This window comes from Zalophus californianus, chromosome 14, assembly GCF_009762305.2.
Source record: "Zalophus californianus isolate mZalCal1 chromosome 14, mZalCal1.pri.v2, whole genome shotgun sequence".
Classification (NCBI taxonomy): Eukaryota; Metazoa; Chordata; class Mammalia; order Carnivora; family Otariidae; genus Zalophus; species Zalophus californianus.
Window position 1 is genome coordinate 81012751 of NC_045608.1, and position 21600 is coordinate 81034350.

The 21600-nt window shown below is 39.8% G+C and overlaps 1 protein-coding gene across 3 annotated transcripts; it reads left to right on the forward strand.

Moving 5' to 3' along the window:
- The first annotated feature begins 11688 nt into the window (after positions 1-11688).
- Positions 11689-20151, forward strand: SERPINB13 (serpin family B member 13). 3 transcript variants are annotated; one of them, XM_027577140.1, is made up of 8 exons: positions 11704-11868; positions 12365-12433; positions 13777-13797; positions 15583-15711; positions 16102-16219; positions 17629-17771; positions 17981-18136; positions 19747-20151. In XM_027577140.1, exons 1-8 carry the CDS (start codon positions 11704-11706, stop codon positions 20149-20151), a joined length of 1206 nt encoding a protein of 401 aa, XP_027432941.1. The 3 variants fall into 3 exon arrangements, with proteins under 3 accessions (XP_035579930.1, XP_027432941.1, XP_027432943.1); XM_035724037.1 differs by lacking the exon at positions 13777-13797 and having other exon boundaries at positions 11689-11868; positions 12365-12421; XM_027577142.1 differs by lacking the exon at positions 13777-13797 and having other exon boundaries at positions 15592-15711.
- The last annotated feature ends 1449 nt before the right edge of the window (positions 20152-21600 follow it).

Below are 21600 nucleotides of genomic sequence, written 5' to 3' on the forward strand. Positions count from 1 at the left end.
AGTACCGACTACCAGGGACCTAATCAATACAGACATTAGTAAGATGTCAGAACTAGAGTTCAGAATGATGATTTTAAAGATACTAGCTGGGCTTGAAGAAAGCATGGAAGTTATTAGAGAAACCCTTTCTGGAGAAGTAAAAGAACTAAAGTCTAACCAAGTCAGAATCAAAAAGGCTATTAATGAGGTGCAATAAAAAATGGAGGCTCTAACTGCTAGGATAAATGAGGCAGAAGAGAGAATTAGTCATGTAGAAGACCAAATGATGGAAAATAAAGAAGCTGAGAAAAAGAGAGATAAACAACTACTGGATCATGAGCACAGAATTTGAGAGATAAGTGATACCATAAGACAAAACAACATTAGAATAATTGGGATCCCAGAAGAAGAAGAAAGAGCGAGAGGGGCAGAAGGTATATTGGAGCAAATTATAGCAGAGAACTTCCCTAATTTGGGGAAAGAAAGAGGCATCAAAACCCAGGAGGCACAGAGAACCCCTCTCAAAATCAATAAAAATAGGTCAACTCCCTGACATCTAATAGTAAAAGTTATGAGTCTCAGAGACAAAGAGAAAATCTTGAAAGCAGCTCGGGAGAAGAGATCTGTAACCTACAATGGTAGAAACATTAGATTGGCAAGAGACCTATCCACAGAGACCTGGCAGGCCAGAAAGGACTGGCATGATATATTTAGAGCACTAAATGAGAAAAAAATGCAACCAAGAATACTATATCCAGCTAAGCTGTCATTGAAAATAGAAGGAGAGATAAAAAGCTTCCAGGACAAACAAAAACTAAAGGAATTTACAAACACAAAACCAGCCCTCCAAGAAATATTGAAAGGGCCCTCTAAGCAAAGAGAGAGCCTAAAAGTAACATAGACCAGAAAGGAACACAGATAATATACAGTAACAGTCACCTTACAGGCAATACAATGGCACTAAATTCATAATTTCAATAGTTACCCTGAATGTAAATGGGCTAAATGCCCCAATCAAAAGACATAGGCTATCAGATTGGATAAAAAAACAAGACCCACTGAGATGCCGTCTGCAAGAGACTCATTTTAGACCCAAAGACACCCCCAGATTGAAAGTGAGAGGGTGGAAAACCATTTACCATGCTAATGGACACCAAAAGAAAGCTGGGGTGGCAATCCTTATATCAGACAAATTAGATTTTAAACCAAAGACTGTAATAAGAGAGGAGGAAGGACACTATATCCTACTTAAAGGGTCTATCCAACAAGAAGATCTAACAATTGTAAATATCTATGCCCCTAACATGGGAGCAGCCACTTATATAAGCCAATTAATAACAAAAGCAAAGAAACACATCAACAACAATACAATAATAATGGGGGACTTTAACACCCCCCCCCCGACTGAAATGGACAGATCATCTAAGCAAAAGATCAACAAGGAAAGAAAGACTTTAAATGACACACTGGACCAAATGGACTTCACAGATATATTCAGAACATTCCATCCCAAAGCAACAGAATACATATTCTTCTCTAGTGCCCATTGAACATTCTCCAGAATAGATCACATCCTAGGTCACAAATCAGGTCTCAACCGGTACCAAAAGATTGGGATCATTCCCTGCATATTTTCTGACCACAGTGCTTTGAAACTAGAACTCAATCACAAGAGGAAAGTTGGAAAGAACTCAAGTACATGGAGGCTAAAGAGCATCCTATTAAAGAATGAATGGGTCAACCAGGAAATTAAAAGAATTAAAAAATTCACGGATACCAATGAAAATGAAAACAACTGTTCAAAATCTTTGGGATGCAGCAAAGGCGGTCCTAAGAGGAAAGTATATAGCAATACAAGCCTTTCTCAAGAAACAAGAAAGGTCTCAAATACACAACCTAACCCTACACCTAAAGGAGCTGGAGAAAGAACAGCAAATAAAGCCTAAACCCAGCAGGAGAAGAGAAATAATAAAGATCAGAGCAGAAATCAATGAAATAGAAACCAAAAAAAAAAAAAAAAAAAAACAGTAAAACAGATCAACGAAACTAGGCGCTTGTTCTTTGAAAGAATTAACAAGATTGATCAACCCCTGGCCAGACTTATCAAAAAGAAAAAAGAAAGGACCCAAATAAATAAAATCATGAATGAAAGAGGAGCGATCACAACAAACATCAAAGAAATACAAACAATTCTAAGAACATATTATGAGCAACTATATGCCAGCAAATTAGATAATCTGGAAGAAATGGATGCATTCCTAGAGATGTATCAACTACCAAAACTGACCCAGGAAGAAATAGAAAACCTGAACAGACCTATAACCACTAAAGAAACTGAAGCAGTCATCAAAAATCTCCCAACAAACAAAAGTTCAGGGCCAGACGGCTTCCCCGGGGGATTCTACCAAACATTTAAAGAAGAATTAATACCTATTCTCCTGAAACCGTTCCAAAAAATGGAAATGGAAGGAAAACTTCCAAACTTGTTTTATGAGGCCACCATTACCTTGATCCCCAAACCAGACAAAGACCCCATCATAAAGGAGAATTACAGACCAATATCCTTGATGAACATGGATGCAAAAATTCTCACCAAAATACTAGCCAATAGGATCCAACAGTACATTAAAAGGATTATTCACCACGACCAAGTGGGATTTATCCCTGGGCTGCAAGGTTGGTTCAACATCCACAAATCAATCAACGTGATACAATACATTAACAAAAGAAAGAACAAGAACCATATGATCCTCTCAATAAATGCAGAAAAAGCATTTGACAAAGTACAGCATTCTTTCTTGATCAAAACTCTTCAGAGTATAGGGATAGAGGGTACATACCTCAATATCATAAAAGCCATCTATGAAAAACCTACAGCCAATATCATTCTCAATGGGGAAAAACAGAGCTTCCCCCTAAGGTCAGGAACATGGCAGGGATGTCCACTATCACCACTGCTATTCAACATAGTATTAGAAGTCCTAGCCACAGCAATCAGACAACAAAAAGAAATCAAAGGCATCCGAATTGGCAAAGAAGTCAAACTCTCACTCTTTGCAGATGATATGATACTTTATGTGGAAAACCCAAAAGACTCCACCCCAGAACTGCTAGAACTCATACAGGAATTCAGTAAAGTGGCAGGATATAAAATCAATGCACAGAAATCAGTGGCATTCCTATACACCAACAACAAGACAGAAGAAAGAGAAATTAAGGAGTCGATCCCATTTACAATTGCACCCAAAACCATCAGATACCTAGGAATAAATCTAACCAAAGAGGCAAAGAATTTGTACTCAGAAAACTATAAAATACTCATGAAAGAAATTGAAGAAGACACAAAGAAATGGAAAAACGTTCCATGCTCATGGATTGGAAGAACAAACATTGTGAAGATGTCAATGCTACCTAGAGCAATCTACACATTTAATGCAATCCCTATCAAAATACCACTAAAGAATGGAACTTTAATCTAAAGAAATGGAACAAATAATCCTAAAATTTGTATGGAACCAGAAAAGACCCCACATAGCCAGAGGAATGTTGAAAAAGAAAAGCCAACCTGGCGGCATCACAATTCCGGACTCCAAGCTCTATTACGAAGCTGTCATCATCAAGACAGTATGGTACTGGCACAAAAACAAACACATCGATCAATGGAACAGAATTGAGAGCCCAGAAATGGACCCTCAATTCTATGGTCAACTCATCTTTGATAAAGCAGGAAAGAATGTCCAACGGAAAAAAGACAGTCTCTTCAACAAATGGTGCTGGGAAAATTGGACAGCCACATGCAGAAGAATGAAACTGGACCATTTCCTTACACCACACACAAAAATAGACTCCAAATGGTTGAAAGACCTAAACGTGAGACAGGAGTCCATCAAAATCCTAAAGGAGAACACAGGGAGCAACCTCTTCGACCTCAGCCACAGCAACTTCTTCCGAGAAACATCGCCAAAGGCAAGGGAAGCAAGGGCAAAAATGAACTATTGGGACTTCATCAAGATAAAAAGTTTTTGCACAGCGAAAGAAACAGTCCACAAAACCAAAAGACAACCGACAGAATGGGAGAAGATGTTTGCAAATGACATATCAGATAAAGGGCTAGTATCCAAATCTATAAAGAACTTCTTAAACTCAACACCCACAGAACAAATGATGCAATCAAGAAATGGGCAGAAGACATGAACGGACATTTTCCCAGAGAAGACATCCAAATGGCCAACAGACACATGAAAAGGTGCTCAGCATTGCTTGGCATCAGGGAAACCCAAGTCAAAATCTCAGTGAGATATCACCAGTCAGAATGGCTAAAATTAACAAGTCAGGAAATGACAGATGTTGGCAGGGATGCAGAGAAAGAGGAACCCCCCTACACTGTTGGTGGGAATGCAAACTGGTGCAGTCACTCTGTAGAACAGTATGGAAGTTCCTCAGAAAGTTGAAAATAGAGCTACCATGTGATCCAGCAATTGCACTACTGTGTATTTACCCCAAAGATACAAATGTAGGGATCTGAAGGGGTACATGCACCCCGATGTTTATAGCAGCAATGTCCACAATAGCCAAACTGTGGAAAGAGCCAAGATGTCCATTGACAGATGAATGGATAAAGAAGATGTGGTATATATATAGATGTGTATATATGTATATATATATAGATGTGTATATATATATATATGTGTATGTACACAATGGAATATTATGCAGCCATCAAAAGGAATGAAATCTTGCCATTTGCAATGATGTGGATAGAACTGGAGGGTATTATGCTGAGCAAAATAAGTCAATCAGAGAAAGACGTGTATCATATGACCTCACTGATATGAGGAATTCTTAATCTCAGGAAACAAACTGAGGGTGGCTGGAGTGGTGGGGGGTGGGAGGGATGGGGTGGTTGGGTGATAGACATTGGCGGGGAGTATGTGCTATGGTGAGTTCTGTGAATTGTGTAAGACTGATGAATCACAGACCAGAATTTTTGGACTAAAAAGGACTAAAAATGACATGACTTTAGGAAGGCTATGTTTCTGGATTCAAGAGTACCCTCTCCTGTTGGTATATAGTAAAGCGCAGCTTATAAAACAAATGGTGCCTTCTTGCTCTGCTTGTTGATCTGAATTATGTGCACGGATACTTGAAATGAGGTGACTTCCATTAAACTGATGGAACCGTTCCACCAGAAGAGTAAATATTGGTAAAGAGAGACTAACTCATTATGCAGAGATTTTATGATCATCTTTCTAAAAAATCCAGATGAGTTAGCTGACAGTTTACCAAATAAGAAAGTTCTTCAAGATGGTTAGTTAGCTAGTTACCCAAAATTAAAAAAAAAAAAGCCTTCTTATACACCAGTAATAGCTATTTGCAAGTTCGACATTTCAGTTAATTCATTGCATTTAATTCTATTTGAGATTTTCCTGTTATTCATTTTTTTATTTATAGTACACATCTCCCCAGCAGAATGTCAACCTGATGAGAGAATGGATCTTTTACATCTTTTTTTTAAAGATTTTATTTATTTATTTGAGAGAGAGAATGAGATAGAGAGAGCATGAGAGGGGGGAGGGTCAGAGGGAGAAGCAGACTCCCTGCTGAGCAGGGAGCCCCATGTGGGACTCGATCCTGGGATCAAGTCAGGATCATGACCTGAGCCGAAGGCAGTTGCTTAACCAACTGAGCCACCTAGGCGCCCCAATGAATCTTTTACATCTTATTCATTGCTGTCTCTCGGTTCTTAAACTGGTATCTGACACAGAGAAAGTGCTCAAATAATACTCTTTGAATAAATGAATGAATGGAAAAACCAAAGACTCTATTCACAAGACTATCAAAGGTATAAAATATTTATGAATAAGTCTAAAATACATGAGCTTCTGTGTGATGAATAACACAAATACATAAATATCAAAAATATAAACATAGAGTTCATTGATTTGTCAGTGAACATCCATGCAACCACTGTCCAGGTAAAGAAAAAATATATAACATTATCTTTACCCCAAAGCGCCCCCCCCATCCTTTGCATCACTTTCTAATTTTTACTTTCTTAATCTTCTTCAAAATATAACCAGTATGCTGACTTGCAGTGCTATAGTTTAGTTTTGTCTGCTTTTGAACTTCATATAAATAGAATCATACAGTCTATATTCTTTTGCGTTTGGCTTCTTTTCTTCAATATTGTTTTTGATGCTCATCCATTTTGTCATCTATAGCTTGAGTTCTTTCCTTGTCATGGCTGTGTAGTATTTTATTGTGTGAATACACCATAATTTATGTTTATGTTCTACCATCATATGTATCTCTTGGTGCCCATGAATGCACATTTCTGTTAACAATTTTGTTAAACTCACTTTTAAATTCTTATAATGTATGTGTCAATTTCTCTGTGTATGATAATTTTATTTTGGTTTGGGTCTTGAAACTTAATTAATCATTTAATCGCCTTGTCACATTTGTTGAATTCTCCATTTTTTTCCTATTCTTTCCCTCCAGTCCTGGTTCAGTTTTGAATGGGAGCAGGAATAGTGGGCATACTTGTTTCATTTTTGTTTGCAAAGACAAAGCTGGTTTTCCATCTCTTTGTTTCTCTATTCCTTTCTATCTATCTATAACCTCTACTGAGGGACATGTAAGATGAACATAGTCTTGGCTCAGTATGTGAAGATGACAATTTCTCCCACGTGAATGTATCTGTTCTAAAGGTTCCAATCTAGGGCGCCTGGGTGGCTCAGTTGGTTAAGCAACTGCCTTCGGCTCAGGTCATGATCCTGGAGTCCTGGGATTGAGTCCCACATCGGGCTCCCTGCTCGGCAGGGAGTCTGCTTCTCCCTCTGACCCTCTTCCCTCTCGTGCTCTCTATCTCTCATTCTCTCTCTCAAATAAATAAATAAAATCTTAAAAAAAATAAAGGTTCCAATCTAAATCCCTGGGGGAATTTCCATAGACCTTGGTAAACTGGTGGAAAAGCTCCTTTAAAGGAGAGTATGTGCAAGAATTGCCAAGGAATGTTTAGAAAGCACAAACAGTGAGAGAGCTTGCTTGGGCTAGATATGAAGACACGTAGTCTTGGTCAGCTCCCCTAGAAGCAATGCTGCAGACAGGGGTTCTTGTTCAGGGAGATTTCTGGGTGAGGAGGAGAGGAGAGGGTTTCCTTGAGAGAAACACGACAGGGAAGGGAAACCTGTTCATCAATCATGTGGTCTCAGCTAGAGATTGGATTCACTCTGATCATGTGGCTGAAGCTCTGGAGGACAAATTACACTACAAAATCAGTCCTGTCTTGATGCAAGGGGGCTGTCCCGTCCTTTTATATCATTATGCCAGTGAGTCACAGCTGAGGTGTGCCTGGGCCGGGAGTGGTGTGCTGCATGGCTCCCATTTGAATTGTCAGCTGAACATCAGCTGGGTGACAGAAGTACTGGCTAGCAAAGGGAATCTGGTTGGGACCCAGCAGCAACCATTACATTATAGGCTTGGGGAAGAAAAGTGTCACATGCCAGTATCAGTCACAGATGTGCAGAGGTTGTGCCAAAACTTGGGATGGGTGGGGAACCCCCGAGTACTCTGGCTCAGGGCTTCATTATTTTCATGTCCTCACTCAGAAGCATTGGAACCACTTTTATGGTTTCTAATTATCAGTGTTATTTTCTACCTTTGGGACTGTTTTGATACTAGGAGGAAGGGGCTGATGAAACAGAAGGTTAGGGAGGGGTCCAATGATTGGAGGCTGTGATGACATTGAAGATTAGGTTTAGGAAGAACAAGAATGAGAATCTATAACCAGAGGGGGGAGTTTCGGGGTCCAGTAATTTCCAGTAGGAGCAGTTCCTGGTGGTGACGACACCCAAAGTGTGACCATGTATGTGGATCACAGAGGAGAGGGAAGGGGAGGGTCAGGAAAGTGGGAGATGCCGCCAGCATGGACTGTGAAGATATACAGAGGGGTGGTGGGGTTGGAGCAGACAGGAAGAACTTGCATGTGCACAGTTGTGGCTGGGGGGAAGATGTGGTTGGGGAAAGAAGGGGTAAGTCTCTAAAGGGAACACTGAAGGTGATTGAAGGAAGAAAGTCTTCGGAAGGTGCTAGAGCAGGACACTAGGCATGGGGACCTTGCTTCCTGATCCCGAGATGTGAGTGGTTGTCCCAGGGAAGACTGTGGGATGTGTGGTCCTCAGGGGAAAGCCAGGCCTCCCTGTGAAAATGCCTGGTAGAGGAAATGCCTTAGGAAAAAGCGGAGGGCTTGTGGAGGTAGCCGGACCATAGAACAGGGGGTCTAGGGTCACAGAGAAAGGAATTAGAAGACATATACTGATAGGGATGTTCAAACATAGAGCATTATTGACAACTCAGAGATTTCATACCATTTTAAAGAAAATCTTCATTTCAAGGGCATCCAGGATTAAGTCCATAACCAAGTGCTGATTCTTTCCAAATCTTACCCCATTGGTGTATCTCTCAGTGACAATGAGAAAGTAAAATTAATTAACTACTGTTTTGAGTTGCTTAAAGAGCTGTAATCAGAATATTAAAAAACAGAAGGCAAACTGTAAGTGTTGAGACTGGCACATACATTACCCGTGCCCCTAAAAGGTTCACCACTGAGCTGCTTCCTTAGGCAGACTTGCAGGTGAGAGGGAAGAGCTAAGATGCCCTTCTAAGATTTGTTTCTTGGCAACGATGACAAATTTTCACACCCTTTACGCAAGACTAAAGCTGAGAATAATCCAAGCGCTCTTTATTTTTTTATTTCAATTCAGTTTAACTAACATATAGTGTATAATTAGTTTCAGAGGTAGAATTCAGTGATTCATCAGTTGCATATAACACTCAGTGCTCATTACATCAGGTGCCCTCCTTAATGCCCATCACCCAGATACCTCACCCCCCCCACAAGCCTCCCCTCCAGGAACCCTCAGTTTGTTCTCTATAGTTAAGAGTCTCTATAGTTTGCCTCCCACTCTGTTTTCCTCTTATTTTTCCTTCCCTTCCCCTTTGTTCATCTGTTTTATTCGTTAAATTCTACATATGAGTGAAATTATATGGGATTTGTCTTTCTCTGATTGACTTATTTCGCTTAGCATATTACCCTCTAGTTCCATCCACACTGTTGCAAACGGCAACATTCTTTTTGATGGCTGAGTAATATTCCATTGTACATATACACCACATCTTATTTATCCATTCATCTGTCTATGGACATCTGGGCTCTTTCCATACTTTGGTAATTGTGGACATCGTTGCCATAAACATTGGGGTGCCTATGTCCCTTCAAATTACTATGTTTGTATCCTTTGGATAAATACCTAGTAGCAAGTACTGCTTCTTTAATGGACCAGTAGAGATGGTAGGGATGCCTCAGGATTAGCAGGACAAACTGGAATTTGGAGATGTATTTCTTATTGAGTTTTTTTTTAAAATAGTGTTGTTTTCCTGAAATCAGTGAGCTTGTTGGATGTTTATGAATTATTGGTCCTTAACCCAGTGTTTGGTACATAGTAGACATTCACCAAATGTTTACAGAGTCAACTAAAATGAGGGACTTCATAATTCATGGAAAGAATGCTTGAGAACAAGAGTGGGGTGTGTGTGTGCGTGTGTGTGTGTGTGTGTGTGTGTGTCTCACTACTTTTTCTGCTTCTTTTCTAGCAAGATAGTTTTCTTTCATTCTTCTTTGCATTTGACATCTCAAAATAATGCAACTGCTAAGTTTACTTTATTGCAGAGACTGGGCTTGTCAGGACACAACCCTGCACATCCATGGTAAGTAAAGTATTCATTAAATCAGATCTTCGTCAGCCTATAAGCCAGTGATTTCCAACCTTGGCTGCACATCATAATCACCTGGGGTGATAAAAATTCTGATGTCTGATTCTTATCCTAGAAAATGCTTGCTTAAGTTGTCTGGGCATCGTTTTTGTTTGTATCTAAGATGGAGAAACAGTGTTCTGAACAATTCTTTCCAGAGGATCCTCAAGATCATTGAGGATGAAGACCTTTCACAGTCTCTCCACTGGGTCAAAATTCATTTGACTCAGCCATTTGGGTCCTGGGTTGAGCTCCTCAAGTCTTATTTTCCTGTCTGGTTGATTTTTATCTCTTTATGCTTGGGCCTCCAAAATCCTTTGTAAGGGATTTTGGAGAAGTTAGAATTTAAACTCTATTCCTCTATGTCGTAAGGTGCACCCTTTTTGAGTTCACAGAACAATTACTGACAACAAGTGCATAACTTCATGGCCATGAGTGGAAGAGATAGGAAACCCAATCCTCAGTTTTGTCAAAAACCTTGCATGTTAATTTTTATTAGGGAAATAGTCATTGAGAAACCAAAGGTTGTTTCACTGGAAATGCAACGATAATGACTAGGGAGAGGCGGAGAGAGCGCTATAAATTAAAGATCTCAACAACTCATGTTACACATGCTTCCTGGTTCTTTGCTCAGCCACCTCCGTCTCTCCAAAAACCAGGTAAGTTCTTTCTTCGGCTTCAACTTAAGACTTCTGTTTTTTAAGAACACTGATGTTTGTTTATTTGAAAGAAGTACTTTTGTTATGCATAGTTTTTGTTGGGCTGGTTTTATTTAATATAGAGCCTACACAGCCATGTAGTGACAATGTATCATCATCTTGTTTGACAGTAATTTGATTCATTTTATTTCTCAGTTAACTTGCAAGGAATCCCTGCAAGGCAACTTGGGGTTGAAATGGAAGTTTTAACAGCAGATGTAGAATGTCTTAGCAGGGATGGGCCCTTGATGGCCAAACCCCTTCAAAGTATTTAGGCTTGCAGAAAATTTTATTCTGCATTAATTAATCTCATTCTTGTTTTAGGATTTTTCTGGAAACCTTTATAAACTAGTTATAACATAGCTGCTGGGGAGGAAAATATAAAATGTGTCTTAGCTTATTTTGGTAAATATTAATTGCTCTTAAAAATTATTTCTTTTTGTGTGAGATAACAAAAGTAACATGAACTCATGGTATGAGCCTGAAACAATATAGAGAAGTATAGAAAAGAAAACACTCTCGCCCCTACTTAATAATCCATGGCAAAGAGACATATCTTTGCCCTTCAGGGAAAATTCAGCCCAGAGTCAAATTTTCATGCAGTTAGGGATCGGGGTTTAAGAGAATTAATGTATCCTGCCACTCTCTGCACGAGATCTTGAGAAATAGAAAGTATCAGAGAAGGAGCAGCTGTTGGCTTTATTATTTTAAGGCTGGATTGGAGAACACTGCTTGGACCTGAGGTCAGCAGGGATTCCTAGGCCTTCCACTGGCCTGATCATGGGCCAGCAGCTGGACAGCTAGACAGGAACAGGCAAGGGCTGGGCCTGCCGGGGGGGGGGGGGCGGGGAGGTGGGCGCAGAGATTGGCACAGCAGGAGGCAGAGTGCAGATATAGGCAGGCTCTGGCAGAGAACAAGAGAGAAGGAAACCATTTAGGCATTAACCCCACTGCCTGGGGAAATGAGAACAGAAACACTGTATGCTGCTGGATTGATTCACATCTTCTGTCCAGAGAAGGCCAAGAGAAGGGGGAGAAGCAGACAGCAGTGAGTTTTCCCTGGGAGGGTGAAAATCTCTATTTTCTGAATCAATGCAGGGAGAGGAAGAGAAGCAGAAGGGCTCCTGTGACATAAAGCAATTAATTCAAACAAGTGAAATGTTCTCGTTTGGTTTTGATTGTTTTTGTTGTTCTAGATCTTGCTGGAATCTTCATGGATTCACCTGGTGCAGCATACACTCAGTTTGGGTTTAATCTCTTCCAAAAGCTGAATAAAATGCATGATGGCAACATCTTCTTTTCCCCCGTGGGCATTTCAGCTGCCATTGGCATGCTCGTCCTGGAGGCCCGAGGAGCCACCGCGGTCCAGTTACAGAAGGTAAGGAGCCTCCTGTTGCTGTCCAGCATGGGCTCATCTCTGGGGGCTGCCCTCCAGCATTACCTTGAAATGGGGCTGGGAAACAGAGAATGTGTATGAAGACACAGAGGAATTTCAGATCTGTCAGGTACGTCCTCCTCATTTTCCAAATATCGCCATGCCATCTGCTTCTTGGTGCTTGAAATTCCTTTGAGCGGGGGCTGAGCAGCCTTGTCCAAAGTCATTAACCTCATAATTAAAGATAAAGCATGAAGAACAGAACCTACTGGAAGAAGTTGTGAAATCCCTAAGAGGCTATAAATGACACATCAAAGATCAATACATGAATGGCTAAACCACTGTAGGTGAGATCAATGGGCAGTTGAGACCTTTGTGTGATTTTGCAAAGGAGAGACATGTTACCTGTTTACCACTGAGATTTCTTAAGCATTTTACTGATTCTGTGTGAGGGTTTCTCTATTCTGACCACAACCACACTATTTTCTGTCCCTTCCAGATGCTTTTCTCTGAAAAAGATGCAGAGAGCTCAAGAATCAAGACCGAGGAAAAAATGGTGAGGAGACAGGTGTTGCAACCTTCAGGATGGCTGCTTTGTTGACGTGGGCTCCCTGGGAAAATGTGTAGGAGAGCTAATAGTTCATACTTATTTTTAGGCAATTGCAATCCCTGCAGCCAAGGAGGGTTGCTAGTATTATATAATAATAAACCCTTAATATTAAGAGGAGACTTTTCAAAAAAAATGTATTTATTTACTTTAGAGAAGGGGAGAGAGAGCACGAGCCAGGGGAGAGGGAGAGGGAAAGAAAGAACCCCGCAAGCGGGGCATGATCTCAGGATTCTGAGATCATGACCCGAGCTGAAACCAAGGGTCAGACGCTCAACCGACTGAGCCTCCTATATGCCCTGAGAAGACTTTAACTTTAAAGCACATTGACCACTCTGATGTAAGTGCCCATGGACTGCAAAGTCCCTGTGGCAGAGTGAATGGGTTTAGGAGTTAAACAGATTTGAGTTCAAATCCTGACTCAGTCACTTAACAGCCATGCTACTTTGGGCAAGTTATTTTCTTTGAGCCTCCATGAAGTGTCCAGTGGGGCATCTGGAACACATTGGTGACTCACCCAGTAATAATGGCGGTGGTAGTAGGCAATACTATTACTATGTTCTATTTTTATTTTAAGCCCCCTTCCTGATATTTTATTTTAAAAATATATTAGCACAGGACCACTGACTTCTTAGGGTCTCTTCCAGCTCTAGGGTTGTAGTATCCCTTACATAAAGGACAATCTGCTCAAATGTGGGGAAGTTCATGGGTCAGGGCTAGCATCTGGAGATGGTTAGAACTCTCAGGAGGGGCACATCTGCCTGACAGCAGTCATAGCTCAGTCCCAGACGCTCATAAAATCATGGCTCCAATCACCCAGCAATACGAGCTGTTCATTTCACAATCCCACATGGCCAGGCTGTCTGGTTGGGTCAGCGGTGTATGTGGAGAGTCAGGCTTCCTTATGAAGTTTGTACAATAGAATTGGGTCAGACAGCTCCTCCACTGTCCACTCAGTCAAGGAGCACAATTGCTTTCAGAGCTTTCTCCCTCCCAAGCATAGTAGCCTGTACAGAATCTTTGTGGGAATTAGAAAAAAGGACACCCCTTTGGACAGGTGCCCACTCCTGGCTTGGTGATGGGGATGAGGGTTGAATTTCAGCTTTGTGCAGGACACAACCTGTATGGCTCTGCATAGCAACTCTGTCCATACCTCAGGACTTTTCTGTGAGTCACAGAGGTACAAAAAAGAATGGAATTACTGACTGAAAGAATATTAGGACTGGGGACTGTCTTGGAGGCCATCTACTCTAATCTCTCTCTCTTTTTTTAAGATTTTATTTGTTTATTTGACAGAGAGATAGAGAGCACAAGTAGGCAGAGAGGCAGGCAGAGGGAGAGGGAGAAGCAGGCTCTCCGCTGAGCAGGGAACCTGACGTGGGACTCAATCTCAGGACCCTGGGATCATGACCTGAGCCGAAGGCGGCTGCTTAACCGACTGAGCCACCCAGGCGCCCCTCATCTCCTTTCTTAATTGATGAGAAAACAGATGAGTAGAATGAGCTGCCCAAAGACAAGCCAGATGTACATTTGATTATCACATGAATTCAGAGTATTCTGAACCTTGCTTTTAAAAACTGAATTTCAAGATTTTAGTATGAGGTCTTGATGATTTCAAGATTTGTTGAAGGAAAACTGCTTTACTACTCACAACACTTCCGACACCAAATGTGGGTTTTTTCCCCTCATGTTAAACAATTGTGACATTAACTGCCTGGAGTCCGAGCAGACCCCAAACATTAAGGGCTCCATTCCATGAGACTTGCCCTACTTCAGATGCCAATTGCAAGGAAGTGAGTTCCCAGATCACCCACACTTCTGTCCAGCTTGGCTACAAATCAGAGGATCCCATTACCTCCTACTTAGTTTTGATAATTTGCTATAATGGCCCACAGAACTCAGGGAAACACTACTTTACTGTAAAGGATGCAAATGAACAGCCAGATGAAGAGATATATAGGGTGAGGTCCCAAATTGTCCCAAGAGCAAGAGCTTCTGTCACTGTGGACTTTGGAGTGCACCAACCCCCCAGCACATGGATGTGTTCACCAACCCAGAAGCTCGTTAAACACTGTAGTTCAGGGAATTTTATGAAAGCTTTATCATATAGGCATTATCAACTATTAGCTCTATCTCCAGCCCCTCTCCTTTCCCTGGAGGATGGGAGATGGGGCTGAAAATTCTAAGCTTCTAATTATGGTTTGGTCTTTTCCGGAGACCAGCCCCCACCTTGAAGCTGTTCAGGATCCCACCAAGAGTTGTTTCATTAGAACAAAAGATGCTCCTATACCAGGAAATTCCAAGGGATTTAGGAGTTCTGTGTTAGGAACTGGGATCAAAGAGCAAATATTAAAACAAAAGATGCTCCTGGTACCCCTATCACTCAGGAAATTACAAGGCTTACGAGCTCTGTTAGGAATTGGAGAAAGAAGCTGAATATACATTTTTTTTAATGTCACAGATGTAAAATATCTTGTTAATTTTTATATATTATTTTTGAAATGATTTATAATACTTAATATATAGTTATGTATTATAGTTATATTAAAATGATGTTTTAGATAGATTTGGTTTGGTAAAATATAATATTAAATTTGATTTCATCTATTTCTTTTTACTTTTAAGAATGTAGTTACTAGAAAATTTAAGATTATATATATGTGGTTCACATGCATTATATTTCTATGGGACATTACTTGTCTATAGTATATATCTGGGAGGTAGGGCTTATGTATGTTTGACTTCATTAAATATTAAATTGTTTGCCAAAGGGATTATACCAATATCTATTCCACTTAGCAGTGTACATTGGCCCATTTCATACTGTTGTACAGAGAGAGTGGGACCTGACCCCACTGGCCTTGAAATCCCCAGTCATTGATATTCATGCGCAGTTGACACTTGAGTAACATGGGGTTGAATGGCACAGGTCCACTTAGATGAGGATTTTCTTTGGATAAATAGAACACAGTACTGTAAATGTATTTTCTCTTCCTTATGATTTTCCTAATAACATTTTCTTTTCTTAAGCTTACTTTATTGTAAGAATACAGCACATTATATATATATATATATATATATAAAACACATATCTTGTTTTGATTTTGAAGATTGACAAGACAGAAGAGATACATCACCAATTCCAAGAGGTTTTGGATGAGATAGGCAAACCCACTAATGATTATGAACTAAAAATAGCCAACAGGCTATTTGGAGAAAAGACATACCTCTTCCTTCAAGTAAGTTTTGCTGAGTCCACCACATCTGTGAGTGGTATTCATGAATGGCCAAAGGCCCTTTTAGGACTGTGGGTCCTGGAGGCATGCTGCCTAAGCTGACTCTCTGGCTCAGCCCGCATCACAGGGTGTGTTACCCTGCCTGTCCTCCAGACATCCAGACCTTTGGCAGCTTCTTTTTAATTCTGGTGGTTTAATTCTGAGTTTTGCCTTAACCCTATTGCACCTGCAAAAAATGTGCATGGAAGTACTCAAAGTGATTTGCCCAGGTCCTAAAATTCCCTGCTAACAGTGTTAGTCATCTTAATGTAGATACACATTTATTTAGAGATGTAGGAAACGGATAGATTGAATTTTCATCCTTTTTCTATTCCTTCTCTGTTCCTTCTAAAGAAATACTTAGATTTTGTGGAAAAATATTACCATGCTTCTCTGGAACCTGTTGATTTTGTAAACGCAGCAGATGAAAGTCGAAAGAAGATTAATTCCTGGGTCGAGAGCCAAACAAATGGTAGAGTATGGATCGGTCATTTAACACAAAACACTTCTTGAGTACCTGCTCTGAGAGAAGACCTGAGCTTGACACTGCATGTGGGACCAGGGTGCACAAGCTTTTGGGGGGTGCGGACCTGAGATAAAGTTTTCAGGGTTAGAGGACAGCACTGGGCATGAGGAGTGGGAAAAGACACTACAGATGGTGGAATGGTCTCAGCAAATGGTAGAGAGCCAAGGGGCACCAGAGAGGGACCACAGGAAGCCAACTTCGTGGAAAAACATAGTGGAGACTGACTTGCACATGACTGTGGTTTGCGATATCTTTGAGGCTCCTAAAACTGGACTAATGTCTCTGTTGGGTTCACATCTTTTCCTTTATATCAGATCCTTCCTTTCTGAGTCTGGGTCCATAAGTGGAAATGTCACAGTGGTTCCTTTCTCTTTGTCAAGTGAGAAACATTCAGTCTCCTCCCATTAAGACCTGCTTTACTACATACAGCTGGGGCTGCCCAGGCTTCATCTCCACTCGAGTGTCATGCAGGGGTGATTACAACTTTCAGCCCCATCCACAGCAGAGAACTTGACAGAGCCCTCACTTCATCCTCCCTCCTTATCCCTTAGTAGGAGGCAAACGCACAGGAAATACCGGACAGGACTATTAATATGGAAATATGCTTTGGGGAGCAAAAGGTGATACTTTAGTGTTAGAGTTTCAGAAATATTTTTTTTTAAATTCCACTTGTCAGGAAGACATTATTATTTCACAGTGCATTTTTTGGTCTTCGTACTTAGTCCAAAAAATGAAATAAAATTTGGAAGAGCAGGAAAAAAGAGGGCCTATCAAAGGGCTGATTGAAGGCAGTATTCAGTGTGGGATAGGCTAAACCCAGAGACAAAAACATTAGCTCGTTTTCCGATAATATAAAAATCACTAAGTTTTGGGTGGTAACTATATCAAATGGGTAAAAATAATAACAGCTAACACTTACTGAATGCTTCTTTTGAGCCAGGTAACATTATAAGTGTTTTATACATATTAAGTCATCTACTCCTTGCAATAAGTCTATGAGGCAGGTTTTATTCCTGTTTTACAGATTTGGAAACTGAGGCACAGCAAGCTTAAATAACTTGCCCGAGATTCCTCAACCCGTAAGAGGCAAAACTGGATGCTCACAGAGGCAATCTGATCTCAGTGCTTGAACTCTTAACCATCACACCTCAATTTATCCAATGGGATAAATAGGCGATGGGCAAAGTGAGAACCTCCCTACGATTCTGCCAGCAAACCTTTTGTCGGCAAGGCATTCAGGTGCTGACCTGGCTGAGTTTTTAATGATGAGTCAAGTCCATCTGCATCATATCTGCCATGCATAGCACTTGTGGTTTTGAAGATGGGCCAATTTTGTTGTTGTTGTTCGTTTGCAGAAAAAATCAAGGACCTGTTTCCAGATGATTCTCTAAACAGCTTCACCAAGCTGGTGCTGGTGAACATAGTTTATTTTAAAGGGCAATGGGACAGGGAATTTAAGAAAGAAAATACCAAGGAGGAGGAATTTTGGCTGAATAAGGTATGGTCCTTAATTTATTTATGTGATGTGATTACACATGGAATGTAAAATCTAAAGTCATATTTGAGCAAATGTCCATGGTAGATAGCAAAGTTGACTTTGAGGCTCTAATCTTTAGCATTATTTTGTGTGGAGCTAATTACTTTGGTGAGCTAACTTGGTTGTCTTATGCCTCTTTTGACATGGCATGCTCTGGTACTTTGTTGCAGAGTACAAGCAAATCTGTGCCAATGATGACACAGTGCCATTCCTTTAGCTTCACTTTCCTGGAGGACTTGCAAGCCCAAATCCTGGGGATTCCATATAAGAACAACGATCTAAGCATGTTTGTGTTGCTGCCCAATGACATAGATGGTCTGGAGAAGGTAAAACCTTGCATCTCCCCCCATCTTGCTTTCATTTCCTGAGGCTCTGCATCCCAAAGCTTGTTTCTGGGTATGCCTGGAAACAGGGCTTCTGTTAGGGAGCTGGTGTCTGGCAGTGCCAAGCAGAAAATACTTCTCGTACTGTGCAGCAGCTATAGATGGATGTCTAGAGAGGAACATTAGATGATATCAAGTTTATTGAAAACAACCAATAACTAAAATATTTGGGGATGAGATAAAATGAACATTTAATGTCATATGGGAGTTCTAAAGATCAGCCACCATTCTGAGAAATGGTATGATCTCTATGGTTGATCTCTATTTCTTTTTCCCAGAAAATTGCATTTGCACATACAGCAAATTTTGCATCCTGTTCAGCAGGCTATTAGACCTCCTGAATTTCTTTCTTGGGCCTTTAATTTCTTTTTAAAGATTTTATTTTTTTTTTGGAGCAGTTTTAGGTTTACAGCAAAATTGAGAGAAAGGTACAGAGATTTCCCATGTATCCCCTGGCCCTACACATACACACCTTCCCTCATAATCAACATCACTTACCAGAATGGTAATTTTTTTTTTTTAAAGCAAGGATGAACCTGCACTGACACATAATAATCATCCCAAATCCATAAGACCTTTAATCTTGAACCCCTTGACTTAGTCCCTTTGATTTAAACTTAGACTAAGATATCTCCTAGAATGGATCCAGTACATGGAAGTACTCAGTAAATGATAGATACTATATTATTATAATACTAGATTGTGTTCTGCTGCTGTGAATCATCTCTAGTAGCATTATACGTTGGAAAACTTTGGGACAGCAAAATGGCGATATGTATGAAAGCTTTAAGAGTATTCATACTCTGACCCCCAAATCCCAGTTGTGGGGATTGCCTTAGAGAAATAATTCAAAAGAAAAAAATTGCCTTTCTGAGTGAAATCAATGATTTCTGCATTAAATACACTAGGATACCTAGTTTGAAATTCATCATCATCATCGTAATTGTTATTTTGGGATCCACATTATCTATCAGCATCTATCATGCTGGATACCACGAGATGACTGTAAAGTGAATGGATGAATATTTGGCAAAATTTATCAGCTCGATGGACTTATTATCTATCAGTTTGAAGATATTCAGGAGAGATACAGACTTGTGAAAAAGTTTACATTAAAACAAGTAACATGGACATTCACTGTGACTGCAACTATGTAAATATATATATTATATAATATAAATTATAGCATTTTAATTATATATAATTCATATAAATATACAACTTAATATATATAAATTATATATCACATATTCATAAAAGACTATAGGGGAATAGTAAAAAATGGTATGTATTAGATGGATAGAATAAGAACTTATTTCTCATCTTTAAAGATTCGTTTAATACTATTGAGTTTTCCCATATACACAGATAATTTAAATAAAGAAGTAAAAGACAAGTGCCTGCTATATAAAGACAAGAGTCTAGTGAAATAAAATTTCTACTTTTATTCATTATTAAAATAAATATTTTCTAATTGATACAAATCAGTGTTACAGTGTTTCAACTTTGTATTGCTAACCATGCCGCCTTCCCCTCCTTTTTTTTCTTAATAGGTTATAGGTCAAATAACTCCAGAAAAACTAATAGAGTGGACGAGCCCAGGGCACATGGAAGAAAGGAACGTGACTTTGCACTTGCCGCGGTTGGAAGTGGAGGACGGTTACGATCTGGAGGCTGTCTTGGCGGCCATGGGGATGGGAGAAGCCTTCAGCGTGTGCAGAGCTGACTCTCCCGGGCTGCCCTCACCCTCCAGGCTGCATGCGCACAAGTTCCTGCACAGGTCCTTCGTGGTGGTAACCGAGGAAGGCACTGAGTCTTCGGCAGCCACCAGTGTGGGCTTTGCCCTCACCTCAGCCCCGGGTTGTGAACATTTTCACTGCAATCACCCTTTCCTGTTCTTCATCAAGCACCAGGAGTCCAACAGCATCCTCTTCTTTGGTAGATTTTCTTCTCCTTAGGATAGTCATTGCAGAAAACCAGTGTTGGAGTATTATTAAGACTATGGAAAGAGCCCAGTCTTTGAAAAAAAATTGTTTTACTTGCTTGCATTCCAATCTTACCATCAAAATCGATGATTTAATGACGGTAATAGGGGGTGTTGTGTTTATAATTCTCCTTCAAAGTGAAATGTCCTTTTGTTTGTGCCACATATAAAGTGAGTTAAATCAAGGCTCATTAGTAATCTCCTGTTGATTTCTTCTGAAAGTAAATCAACTTCTTGTAGTTTTGTGCACTGATGGCAAGAAACGGACTCTTCAGTAAAGACTATAGATTAGTGTTTCTGGGAGTTGCTCTAGTTCTAATAGTGTGACATAATACACAAATAAAATAAAACAGTAATTTATTCAATTCACATGTTATGTTTTTCTTTCTCAGAAGAGAGTGTGGCCAACTGCACAAAATTTAGACGCACATTAGCAAAACATAAATTAAAGCTTAAAGTCAGAACAAAATAAAGCAGGTATCAGACAAAGAGGATTCCCATATTTTCACCCTCTCTTCTAATGAAGTATCTTATCTGTTGTCAGTTGTGTAACCATTTTGATATTGTGGAACAAATGTGATTTTGAGAAGCTAAATATTGTAGCTGATCACTATTTGTACCCTGTCACTTTTTTAAATGACAGTAAATATCTGGAATGACTTTTAAAAGAGTGTTTTCTTTCTTTTTTGCCCATTTACGTATTTCTGGTTATTTTGCAAGTGAGCTGTGGGCACTACAAAAGAGTATTTTCTTGAAGATGCTGTTTGAGAGGCTCTCAATCTATTGCCAATGCTCTTTATTATGGGCCTATCCAGTTTTATTTTTTCAGTTTTTAACAAGATCCCATTGCTGACTTATTTTTTAACAGCTCCTTTGAGCTATAATTTACCTACCATAAAATTTACACATTGTAAATTTACAATTCAATGATTTTTGTTAAATTTCTACAGTTCGGCATCTATCACCATAATCCAGTTTTGGAACACTTCCATCATCCTAAAATGTTTTCCTTATGTCTGTTCTCACCCCCAGTCCCAGGCAACTATTGATTTGTTTTCTGTCTTTATAAAATTTTCTTTGACATTTCATATAAATGGAATAATAAAATATGTAGTTTTTTGCATCTGACTTCTTTCACTTGGCATAATGTTATCAAGGTTCATCCAAGTTATAGCATAAATCAATACTTCGCTCTTTTTATGGCTGAGTAATATTCTATTACATGGATATTTCAGATTTTGTTTATTCATTCATCAACTGATGAACATTTATATTGTTTCTACTTTTTGGCTTTTATGAATAATGCTGCTATGAACATTTTGTATACAAGCCTTGTGTGGACATATATTTCCATTTCTCTTGGTATATACCAATGAATGGGATTCCTGGGTCATATGGTGTCTTTATGTTTGTCATTTTGAGG

Coding starts and splice junctions, on each gene's coding strand:
- SERPINB13 (XM_027577140.1), top strand. CDS start 11,704: ATGGATTCACCTGGTGCAGCATACACTCAGTTTGGGTTTAATCTCTTC. Junction 13,798..15,582: donor GAGCACAAGTAGGCAGAGAG/GCAGGCAGAGGG, acceptor TTGATTTTGAAG/ATTGACAAGACAGAAGAGAT. Junction 15,712..16,101: donor AGACATACCTCTTCCTTCAA/GTAAGTTTTGCT, acceptor TTCCTTCTAAAG/AAATACTTAGATTTTGTGGA.